At 48.7% G+C, this 12133-nt stretch overlaps 1 protein-coding gene and 1 long non-coding RNA gene across 2 annotated transcripts in view; one reads left to right on the forward strand and one right to left on the reverse strand.

Annotated features, from left to right (window-relative positions):
- Nucleotides 1-8041, reverse strand: part of LOC308511258 — an 808460-nt gene extending 800419 nt beyond the window's left edge. Inside the window, exon 1 of the long non-coding RNA XR_013995460.1 lies at nt 7681-8041. This is a non-coding gene — a long non-coding RNA (uncharacterized lncRNA). The remainder of the gene's footprint in view (nt 1-7680) is intronic.
- A 1050-nt stretch (nt 8042-9091) lies between these two features.
- PTCHD1 (patched domain containing 1) overlaps nt 9092-12133 on the forward strand; it is a gene marked incomplete at its 3' end in the record, with an annotated part of 56885 nt that continues 53843 nt past the window's right edge. Inside the window, exon 1 of the mRNA XM_081081345.1 lies at nt 9092-9638. Within this exon, the coding sequence (XP_080937471.1) occupies nt 9288-9638 (351 nt within the window). The 5' untranslated portion in view covers nt 9092-9287. The remainder of the gene's footprint in view (nt 9639-12133) is intronic.

Here is a 12133-nt window from a genome sequence, read left to right on the forward strand (position 1 = left end):
GGAAGCAAAGCAGCCCTAGACATGCCAAGTCCGGTGCTTTGTCTGAAAAAGGAAGCTTTAAAATGTTTTTCTTTTCTCACTTAACCTATCCTAGGAGCTGCCTCCTGATGCAACTTTCCTACAAGTCTAATATTTGTTAATATGTAAATCAGACTTTACTCTTAATTAATTCACCAACACAACGCCATTCACTAGAAGGAAGTGATCAGCCATGGGGAACAGAATGCCTTGTAGCTCTGTCATTTTTAAAAGTCAAAGCAAGGAGTACACAGTTCTAATAACAGAAGGGATGAAGTGCTTTGTTCTTAGGTTATGCTCTGGAGTACAATTTTTAAAGGGATTAAATATATAAACATCAAAGAGAGACTGCCCTGAAGCTAAAAGTTTTATCAGAAAACCCCCTGCTTTCTTATGTCCCCTATGTTTATACATAAGACAATGGATCTGGTGATTATAGCGGTCTTTGTTCCCTTTATACAGTAAAGGAAAAGAATTAAGGAATCTTTCCCTTTGCACTATAATGACTACTGTTGAACCACTAAAAAATGGAAGAACTTCAACAGGCAGAAGGTCAGAGTCTATTTGGTTGCTTTTTCTGTTATGTATTTTGGAACCACTTGACAGTTTTCCATTTTAACATTTTGAGGGATTTTTTTTTCATGGTAGAATCCAGACAAGGACTGCATAAGTTTTGCCATCTGCAAAAGGAGTGGGTTGGATTAGATCAGCAAACACTTTGGGTTCCATAACAATATTTTTGTTGGTCCACAGAACTCCTCTAAGGAATACCAACATCAGAAATAAATCCAAACACTGAAAAACTGATTAATGGATAGGCCACAATATTGCCACTTTACAACACTACTAAATGAATAGTAAATACAGAAATAGCATTAAATAGTTTATAATATTCATGGCATACTATGTTATATGACTAAGATGTTTCTGACACATTATTATATCCAGTCAAGGCATTTTAGAAGAGGAAACAAGTAATTTTCTGCTCAAAAGAAGAATGATTGACAGAAAAACATGTATTCTTTTTTATTTTTATTTTTAATGAATTTATTGGGGTGACATTGGTTAATAGAATTATGTAAGTTTCCGGTGTACAATTCTATAATACACCAACTGTATATTATATTGTGTGTCCACCACCCCTAGTCACTTCTCCTTCCCTCACCATTCATCTCCCCTTTACCCTCTCCTATCTCCCCACACCCCTCCAATGAACAAAATAAACTAACAAACAAATAGAAACAGACTCATAGATAAAGAGAACAGACTGACAGCTTTCAAAGCAGAGGGGGTTAGGGGCTGGGTGAAAAACGTTAAAGGATTAAGCAAAAAATAAAAATATATAGATTCTAATATCAGATAGGCCTGGGTTTTATTTATACAGTACTTCCATTACAAGATCTTCCTACACAAAATATTCAATCTCCTTAATCCTCAGTCTCCTCTCTTTAAAATGGGTTTTACAATGCATAGTAGCCTACAGAGTGATTTTGCAAAGTACATACACCAAGATATGTGAAAGGGCCTAAGGCTAAACTTAGCACATAAAACACATAAAATATTATTTTTCCCTTTTTCTATCATTTTGGTAAGTCTTAGGCAAAATTATTCCTAAAATTCAAGACATTATATTTTAGATTCAGTTCTAACATTTACCTTTAAATGTCCTCCCCACACAAACATATCACAAGGGCATAAAAGTACTGGGCACAATTTTAAATATGAACATACTGGATTTAGTGAGTCACTAATCTAAATTTCTTTCCACTTTAATTGTCCTGGATAAGGTAAAGATGATTAACCCTCTGGATTATATTAGTTTAAATAACCTCTTTAGCTCTAAAATTTCTCTAAAACCAAGTGATGGGGGCCGGAAAGGGGGCGGGGGGGGGGGGGGAGTAACTGGGTTTAAATGGATCTGTCCCTGGTGCTGAAACGAAATGACCTAAACTCTCCTTATTTAGATGCTGTGGAAGAAAAGCTATTTTAAATTAATGAAAAACCTCACATACACTTAGTTTAATATCAGGAAAGGGGCAATACTCAGGAATTCTTAGAATCAGGAGGTATCACCTTCTTTGGCCAAGCTCAAAACTTTAGGACTATGCCAAGTGAAGAGAGAAGGGGACCTCAACCCGTCGGGCCCAGTGATCAAAGGGCTATCAAAAAACTGATATGTAATATTTACATATCATATATTTATAGATATAGATGTTTATAGATCATATATACAAAACACTATATAACAAAGAAGCACAAAACAGCAAGATGCTAACTCTAGGCTAAAGCTATTCGAAGACTAGAGGCAAACCAGATATCATCTATGCCTTTTTTGAGCTTTTCACACATTGTTGTGACCTCTCCTTTAGAATTTCCTTTACTTTGGCTTATATTTTAATTCTCAGTAGATTTATTCAACTGTACTAGACTACAAATTCCTTGAGAGCAGGGAATCCCTTGCTCAATTTCTCATAGTTGTCGACCACAGTAGGAAACCTGCTCACTGAAATTCCAATAAAATTTTTCACTAGAGTTAAATTAATCAATGTTGGTGTGGCAGTCATAGAAAGCTTATTCTACATGTGAGCTAGGATTTTAAGAGAACCTTGAAGATTGAAAGTATTTTGAAAACTGGCAAGAAGGTAAAGTCATGCTTTCTGTTAGGAGAAAAAATGCAAAGCAAAAATTTGCACCTGTCCAGTTCAACCTTCTGGATTATATTAGAAGCACAGACACCAAGAGAGTGTGTTCCAAAATGTTTCTCCCTGGATCCATGCATGAAATATTCCTCTCTTAGCCCTGAGTCTTATGTTTATTCAGAAAAACGATTTTGCTTTACTTTTTTTCTTATGTCATGATGGATCATTCTTCTAAAAGATTCATGATGATATGGAGAGCCTACTGAGTTGGCAGAATATCCTGAAAGACAGATATCCAATCAGCACACTTTTGAGTAGAAATGATCTATACATAACAGTGTGTCTCTTCATCTTAAGCAACCTATTAAGACTTGTCACACATGTGTTCCCTCTTCAACGGCAAGTTTAAACTATCTTCAGTAGTTCCCCTTTGGGTAAAATTTCTGAAGTGTAGTGTTGCTCTGCATAAAACAGCCTCTTGGACAAAACAGGTCTAAGTCCCAGAAGATATTTCATGGAAACATCCCCACTCAAGGTAATGCTGATGTTTGTCAGGGGAGCTTCCTCCCATGAAAGCATAATCTTTGTTATACTTTGGCCTTCCCTGCATATGTTTCTATTCTCCAAGAGATCTTACCTAGATCTTCTGGAATGGCAGAAACACTCAGCACTTTTAAAAATACTGTAGTGTTAATGAGATCAGGAAAGTATCAGGTAATGATAAATACTCTATACTAAGTTCCACCCTCAACCGCAGCCACTCAAATATCCTTTCCATGATCCTGCTATGCATAGTCATTTCATAATTGACACAGACCTCTTTAGATTTAAGTCATATGCATGAAAATATTTTTTGCTCCTCAGGCAGAAAATGGTGTTGGGATCATTGAAAGCTAATGATTGACAAACTTGCTAGACAAAAGCAGACCCTTGTTTCTAACTTTACCAACCAAATAAGCTTTTCTTTTGAGTCCCCACTCTCTCCACACCATAATCAATCTCTTTTGCATCTCTGAGCAAGACTGAGCCAAGAGACTGATTCCAGATGTAACAGATGATACCCCCCAGTGGGAATACATCATTTATTTTTATCAACATACTAGAAGCCCGGTGCATGGATTCATGCACATTGAAAGGAAATTAATTAGAAGGTGGCTGGTGGGGTGGGACTAGACAAGACGGGCCGGACACACCCTGGAGCCAACCTCCGGTGGTCCCTCCCCAGGGCGGCGCCGGGGCTTGAAGGGTGTCTGTGGAGTGAGCAGGGACCCTCTGGCAAGTGGGGTCCCTCAGCCTGGCCTGCAGGGATCAGGCCGAAACCAGCAGTCCTACATCCCCCGAGGGGTCCCAGAGTGCAAGAGGGCACCCTGCAAAGTTGCTGTCATTTGGCAGCTCCTGCATTGAGCATCTGCCCCCTGGTGGTCAGTGCACGTCATACCTACCAGATGGTCAGGCAGTTGCTTAGCCTTTCATATATAGAGATTTAATCCCTGTGAAGGAATGCCCTTGTACCTTACCATTTAACAGTAATTAGAAAGGCATTGGTTAGGAGCAGTCTATTTAAAAGATAGTGCTGGATATTTGACCCTAAGAAAATAGAGATGCAGGTAGAGATTTGTGTACAGGATGTTCAACTCAGTGTTATATATATTAGTAAAATTTAAAAGAACTAAATGTCCAACAATATGGTATAAACTAAGTAAATGAAGTTCAGCCATATGTTGGAATTCTATGCAGCTATTCGGATGTTTAAAAGCAGTATTAACTGATATGAGAAAATGCTCATGATCTATTTAATGGGGGAGGGGGAAATGGTTGCCAAACAGAACGCTTATAATGACCTTCAATTTTAGGGGGGAAAAATGTGTGTAAACATTTTATATACATTGGCAAAGCCCTTCTGCCAAAAGAGTACCAGGAACACACCAGTAGTTGAACAAGCTGGGTTTATTTTTTCATTGCAATGAGGGAAAACATGCACCACAGAGAACTGAGGGCAAGAAGGTATTAGGAAGGACTTGCGGGATCTGGCCTTGGGTTAAGTGATTTTAAGGAAGGTTTAAGGCAGCAGGGCTTGCTCTGGATTGGCAGCTGTCAGGATGTGGGGTAGTTTTATGGTTGGGTGCCTTAGTAAATCTTTATCTAAAAGGAGAAAAGACTAGATCAAGTCTAAAGCTGTCATTTGTTTTTTGAAAAATAGAATAGTCACTCTTATTAGCCAGGATAGGGACATGTTTGGTCATTTTTATAGTTTGGAGAAGGTTCATGTTTGTGTTCAGGCATGATTATGAAGTGGTTTTAATTTTGTCTGGATCCATCACAGTTATGGGATGACTTTATCTGGTATCAGTGTTGTGGGGAATGGGTTTTGTTCAATAAGAGCCCACCAAAGTTTAGATGTGAGTTCCATGTCAGCTCTTACCAATTCCAGCTGACAACACCAGGCCAATTTTGGATGGCAGGGGTTGATTTTATTTTTCACACACACACATTCAGAGAAGACTAGAATGATAACAAATATCATTTACTATGTGTTTGTGATATTCCATGCCTTTTTAGTGGCTTATGTCTTTTAAAAAATATTTTTCTATTGAGTTCAGAGAGGAAGGGAGAAGGAGAGAAATAGAAAAACATCAATGATGAGAGAGAAAATCATTGATCGGCTGCCTCCTGCATGCCCCCCATGGAGGATCAAGCCAGAAACCCCAGCATGTGCCCTGACCAGAAATCTAACCGTGACCTCCTGGTTCATAGGTCAATGCTCAACCATCAAGCCACACCGGCCGGGCAGTGCCTTATATCTTTTCACCTATGTAATCCTCACTACAACTCTATGGGGTGGGTACTGTTATTATTGCTATTTTCCGTAAGTGTGGCATAAAGAGGTCAAGTCCTTACCCAATGCATCATCACAGTAAGTGGTGGAGTAAGGATTCAACCTAATGGTTATGGAACCAACAGCCCTAACCTTTATATATATAATGTTGTCTGTGTGTGCAACAACTTATCAACAGAGGTTACCTTTGAAAGGTGGTGGGAGTACAGAGATACAGAGATTTTTTTGTTCCCTTCTTTTTCTTGTTATTTTTAATTTTTCTACAATTAGCATGTATTAATTTGTAATCAGAAAAAGGAATCATTTACTCATGTACTGATGGAAGCTCTGTTCCCAAGGTCACTGTCCCAAATGCAAACTCAAGTCTGTGGTGGTGGCAATGCTCGCCTGAATGTCTGATCGAGAGAGGAGACACTGCCCTCTCTCCTCTTTCTTGCCCCAGCTCAATTTTGACAACGCTAACTGGATTGTGCGCAATAAAAAAAAGTGGCAGAAAGATCAACTCACAGGCTGTTGGGTGTCTCAGAATTAAAGCAGGCAGGGTGGGCGTTTCCCCAGACCTCCGTAAGGACCATTAGGAAGAGTTAGAAGAACTAGAAGCACATGCCTCGGCCTCAAAGGAAAGGCCCTTTCCGTGTGGGAGGACAACACTCCCACCAGGCCAGCTGAGGGATGCTGGGTTTCTCCCGCTCTAAGACTCAGCCCAGGCACGGAGAGAGGGGACGCCAGCGCTTCAGCCAGTGGGAAGGCTAACATTCAAAGGCCAGAAATGCCAGGGATGGGCAAGAACCAAGGTTAGGAGGGAACCATTGGGAGGGACAAAGACTTCAGAATAAAAGGAGCGTCGCCAAAATGCGAAAGCTCCCAAAGAGACCTGGTAGCTGGTTTCCCTTCTCTTACCTCTGCCGCTGAGCTAGCATCAGAGCACTTGCAACATCTCTGTTCACTCCCCGCGCAGAGACTGACTTTAGGCCTCCTGAGAAGTGCCCACCCACCAGCTGCCCCCCTGCTCAGCCTTAAAGAAGCCTAAAGAAGTAGCTCCCGGTATTTCCCACTGCCGCCGCCGTTTCCCCCCCCCCCTCCCCGCCCCCCGTCCCCTGCGCCTGCCTTTCGGTCTAAGGGCACCCACCCTGTCATTTAGCACCTTGGCTGCGCAGTGGTGGGTGGTTTCCCAAAGCGGGTGCCCTAGCAGCCCCCCGCGCTCGCCTCGCCGCTTGCAGGGGCACAAGTCAATGAGGCTTTTCCCTCCGCGATCATCGTGAATCAGCAAAGCGCTGCAGAGCAGCAGCGTAACCTCAAGCAGAAATGAAGATGCTGGGGGAAGGGCACGAGCGGAGTGTAGCAGGGGAATTTCTAGCCCCTCCCAATATGTCCCTCCAGGGGAAGGCAGTACGGAGTGGCGTGGGGAGGTGCTGGCTGCTGCTGCTGGTGAACTTGGGCGCCCAAGAGGAGCCTTTGGAAGCAGTGAGCGGTGTGGGGAATAGCGAGGGTGAGCAGAGAAAGTGAAGGAGTGTACAGAGGGCTGGAAGGACCTAGGGAGCGCAGGCGGAGCAGAGCGGTTGCACCCCCGGGCTGGGCGGCGCAGCAGTTTTAGGTGCTGCTGAGGGACTATAGGAAGGAGTGTCTAGTCTGATGGAAGGAAGAAGAGAAACCAAAAAAGGAGGATTTCCCAGCTCACGACTTCCTGTTTCCAACCTGCAAGTTCCCAAGTTCAGTTTGAGAAGTGCAGGGCCGCTTGGCATTGGGAAGCAACACCTCCCTGAGTCGCGTTCTCCCACCCATTTCCCTCTCCCTCTCCTCGTCCCCTCTCTTCCTCTTCCTCCTCCTCTTCCCCTCCTCTCCCTCTTCCTCGTCCTCCTCCTCCTCGCCCAGTCCATCGTCCCTCAGCTTTGGTTAATATGCATGTCCATGTTCAGTAGTGGGGGCCACGGTCCAGGGATCGCGCCTCTATTTGCGGCTTGACCCTTCGTATTAGGAGGCCAAGCAGGAGCTACCAGAGGCTTTGGGATGCGAAGGCTGAGCGCTAGGGGAGGAAAGCCTGGGGACCCCCTCGCCACGCCCCAATCCCCACCCCCATGGCCGGACTGAGCGACTCAGTGGCCCAGACTCCAAGATCCCGCTCGGTCTGCGCTGCAGTGGATGGACCCCGGGGGCTGGGAGCGCGCAAGGAAAGGCGCTAAATTGTACCTGTGCATGGCCGTCCCCGCCGCTGTTGGTCTATCCCGGGCCCGAAGCCGGTGCCCGCCTTCTCGGGGAATTCTCTGGAGGGGGAATTCGAGGGGAACCACAGTGGCTGCCTGATAGCTCGAGGCTGGTGCTCACACGTACACGCCCAACTTTGTCGAGCCTTCGGCGCCCAGGGGCTCCCCCGCGCCCCCTGCGGCTCAGCACGCTCAGAGACCGGTATCTCTCCAGGTCTGAGATAAGGGGTCCCCCACTCCCCACATTCGCGCATTTGAGGAGGAGAGAGTGGGGTGGAGGAGAGAAGGGGAGTAACGCTACGGACTCCCAGACCAGCTGTTCTCAAACATTCTACACCCGCACGGGCGCCCGCTCCAGCCCCGCCTCACCAGGTCCCCCAGACCCGCCTGTGACGACAGAGGGGGGAGGGGGAGGACGACGCGGAGGCGGAGGAGGAGGAGGAGGAGGAGGAGGAGGAGGAGGAGGCAGGGCGGAGAGCCGAGAGTCTGAAAGCACCAGAGCCCTGGTGACCCGTGGCTCCAGCGACTGACCATCATTAGCAACACTTTTATTACTGGGGGACGGGGCGGGGAGGTTGAGGGGCGCGCAGCAGAACTGCCCAACCCCAATCCGTCTGGAGCGATCCTAAATGAGGGTTTGTATAAAGATTCTCCACAGGCGCCTTTCGGGCGGACGTACCCCAGACACGCACCGGACCCCGTGGTCCCGCGGAAACTGCAGTGTTGGGCTATTTTAAATGGCTCTTACTTGAAAGGAGGCGTGATTTCCACGTTCGAGCGTCTTCGCTCCCCACCCCCTCTCCGCACCAGCCAGTGCGCGCCACCACCTGAGCTTGGCGAGAGCCAGAGCGCACGCAGTCTTCAGCCTCCTCCTTTCCGCCTCTGGGGGAGCTCGGCTCTGAGCGGGTCCGCCTGATGCCCCCCGGGAGAACTCTTTACTTTTTGTTTGGAAAATCGGGGCCATTTCTTTATTCATCTCTGGGTCTCCCCGGAGGATACAGGGGAGGAGAAGGCGTGAGCGGCGGGCCGGGGGAGGGGAACATGGGGAGGGGAGGGGACTGGGTGTAGCCTGGAATTCTCAGTCCTCGTGTTCCTAGGCTGGCGCGCAGAGTCTCCCCGGGATAGCGCCGCCGCCGCTCCCCGCGCCACCCCGTCGTTGGCCTTCGGGGTCGGGTGAGTGGGGTCATGACGCGCCGCGGGGGCTGCCCCGGGCCCCTTCCGCGCTGAGCCGGGAAACGACCCAGCCGCGCGGAGCCCCTCGGGCGGGGAGGCGGCGGAGGGTGGGGAGGGCGCACGGGGTAGGGCGGGGTGGGGGCAGCGCGGAGGCCGCCAGGCTGGGGGGCTCTCCGGGCCGGCGGGGCCGCGGGCTGGAGGGCGTGTCTCTGGCCCGAGGGGACCAGCCCGAGGCGCGGCGCGGGACTCCCCGATGGTGGTGCCGCGGCTCCGGGAGAGCTCCGGGTCTCGCCTTCGCTTTCGCCGCCGCCGCCGCCGCCGTCGCCACCGCGGGCGCCACCACCGCCACCGCCGCCGCCGCCGCCCGAGCCCGCGCCGAGCGTGCGCCTCGCCCTCCTCCCGCGCCCGCTCTGCTCTAGGATGCTGCGGCAGGTTCTGCACAGGGGCTTGAGGACGTGTTTCTCCCGGCTCGGCCACTTCATTGCCAGTCACCCCGTCTTCTTCGCCTCGGCGCCCGTGCTCATCTCCATCCTGCTCGGCGCCAGCTTCAGCCGCTACCAGGTCGAGGAGAGCGTGGAGCACCTGCTGGCGCCCCAGCACAGCCTCGCCAAGATCGAGCGCAACCTCGTTAACAGCCTTTTCCCGGTCAACCGCTCCAAGCACCGGCTCTACTCGGACCTGCAGACCCCAGGGCGCTACGGCCGGGTCATCGTCACCTCCTTCCAGAAAGCCAACATGCTGGACCAACATCACACCGACCTGATCTTAAAGGTGAGAGGGGGACGGGCGCGGGCAGCCTCCGCCGGCGCCGCTGCCGCGGCTGGGGCTGGCTGTGCGCGGGGTCCGGGCTGAGAGCGCCGCCTCTCCTATCCCAGGCGGCTGCCGCAGGGGCTCCCCTGCACCTCGCGCCCCTCGGAGGCCGCCCGGGGCCTCCCAGCCTCCTGGGCGGGAGTGTCCGGGTCCAGACCCGGAGCTGCCCTCGCCGCCGTCGTCGCTACCCAGACAGCTGCTGCAACAGTTGGGGCGGCGGCAGCCAGGGTGCTGTGGTCAGTGCGCTTGTTTTGGTTGCCGTGGTCTTGGGGGTTGGGCGGCTTTGGGGTAACTGGGCCAGGAAGGAGCAGAACAAGAAAATACGTACTAAAAAGTCCTGCTAGTTGAAAACTGAATACTATGCATGAGGGGATTCAGAGACCTCCTCCCGCCCCTCTTCTTTTCTCTCCCTTTTTCTGGCCCCGGGAGTGTTTTGAGAAGGGCTCTTTGGAGGGGCGATGAGGAGCAAAGGAATGTGAGGTGGGATGGTGAGGAAAATGCCTCCTTCCCACCCACCCAGAAAGAAGCGTGGTCCCTCACAGGGACAGGGGCTGCCCTGCTGCCCTCTCCCCGGGAGCCAGGTAGCCATCTCTGTCTGCTGGGGTAGGAAATGATGTTTGTAATTCACAGGTATTTCATCTTTCAGCTCCTCTCCTTCGAAATGCAGAAACTTCTTTGGGAAAAGAGGGGATTCCGCGGATCCACTTTTCTTGGGGCGCCTTTGGGCATGAGGGTGAGGGGCAAAGCCAGAGGGTGAGAACACGCGCCAGGCTGTGTGGCCCTGACCAAAGCACAGGGAAGCAAGCGGCCGGCTAGAGGGTGACTCTCACGGAAACAGGTTGTGCCAGCATCAGCCTGCGGTGGGAATCTGGTGTGAAAAGTGAGGTTCATAGTGATAACTTTCTGCAAGTTCCTAAGCAGAGGAGTGGGGACTAAAGATGGAGAAGCGGAGACCTTGGGAGGGAAAAGCAAAAATAGGTGAGACTACTCCATGCGAGTCCCTGGGGGGGGCATTATGGGGCTTGTTTACTTAAGGTGCTTCCCTGAGGTGGGCAGACCTGAACCAGTCCCAGATGGAGCCCTGGGGCAGAGGGATGGGAGGGGCTGCTTTTGCGTGGGTCTCTGGTCTAGAGCTGGGATTAGAAGCTGGTTAGATTGCTCTTCTTCTTATCCCAAGAGGAGTCAGCCAGTGAACCTGGGGGACTCTGTCCTCTTTTCCTCCACTGGTAACCCTTTATCTCTAGAGACAAGCTAACTTCCCTCCCTCTATCTGTTGACGTATTATCAATCAGTAATTAGTAATGAGGGGAATCTGACTAGGGACTCAGTGGAATCAAGGCATTCCCACACTGGGTGGCTTGTGATATTTTTAATGGCACACACATCACACATACTCACTCATCACAGAGCCTTAGTAACATTAATCCCAAAATATTTGCTTTTCTCATGATTATATTTCCAACATCAAAGTGTTTCCCCCCAATACCTCAGTGAACGTATTTTCGCACACAGATACAGCTCCCAATGCTTTCTCACGGAAACATGTAGTAGTTTCATCACAGGCTTAAGGAAACTATAATTTAGCCAATCCTGATCATTGGAAAGCTGCCCCATGTTTTGCTAGATGATCTACTAAATGATGCTTCTCTTTGTATTTCCGGTCCCCCCCCCCAGGTGATGTTTCCACTGGCTTCCCCCCTCCCAACAAACCCCCATGCCTGTGTGATAGGCAATCACCAATTACATTCACTCTCAAGGTTAATGAGACATCAACAGGCACATCAGATCTCTTTTCACCTGGACTGTTTCTCTCCTATTTGACTTTGATCTGTTCAAGACAGAAAACTGTATTCTAAGAGAAAGTTGGAGAGAGGAGGAGACTGGCTTTGCATCCCTGTCTAAAGGGCAACTTTAAAGGACAACAGTCCTGCCAGTGAATTGTTTTAAGAAATGGAGTGCTTTTTCATGTTCTAGGTGTCTGGGAAAAATCAAAACCCAGTGGAATAGTGCTCAGAACTGATTCCCAGCAGCTGGCTCTCTGGTCAAATAAATTCAAACAGCTTATAAAAACACAGACTTATGACACTGAGGGGATTGCCTTTGATTTTATGTATCCATTTTTTTCTTTCTACATCCAACTCCTATATTTGGTAGGTATGGAGCCGAAGGACAGAAAAATGGACCTTCAGTAGTCATGGTAATGTAAAGTGTGAGAATGAGCGCTTCTTTTCTTTCTTTTTTTCTATTAGAGACATGATGAAGACGTGTCCTTTACAAAAGGTGTCAGGAGTGGGAGTCACTGTTTCTGCCCTTACTAGTGTTATGCTGATACTTGGTTGCTGGCATCAAGGACAGCAACTGACAGTTAACATTGTACACAACACCAGCCAGCCCCTGCCTGGTTTATTGCACTGCATTAGAAGTGAATTGGACAAAGCAGAGTTGGCTCAAGGCTT

The sequence above is a fragment of the Myotis nattereri genome (assembly GCF_964212035.1).
Source record: "Myotis nattereri genome assembly, chromosome: X".
In the NCBI taxonomy this organism is placed as follows: Eukaryota; Metazoa; Chordata; class Mammalia; order Chiroptera; family Vespertilionidae; genus Myotis; species Myotis nattereri.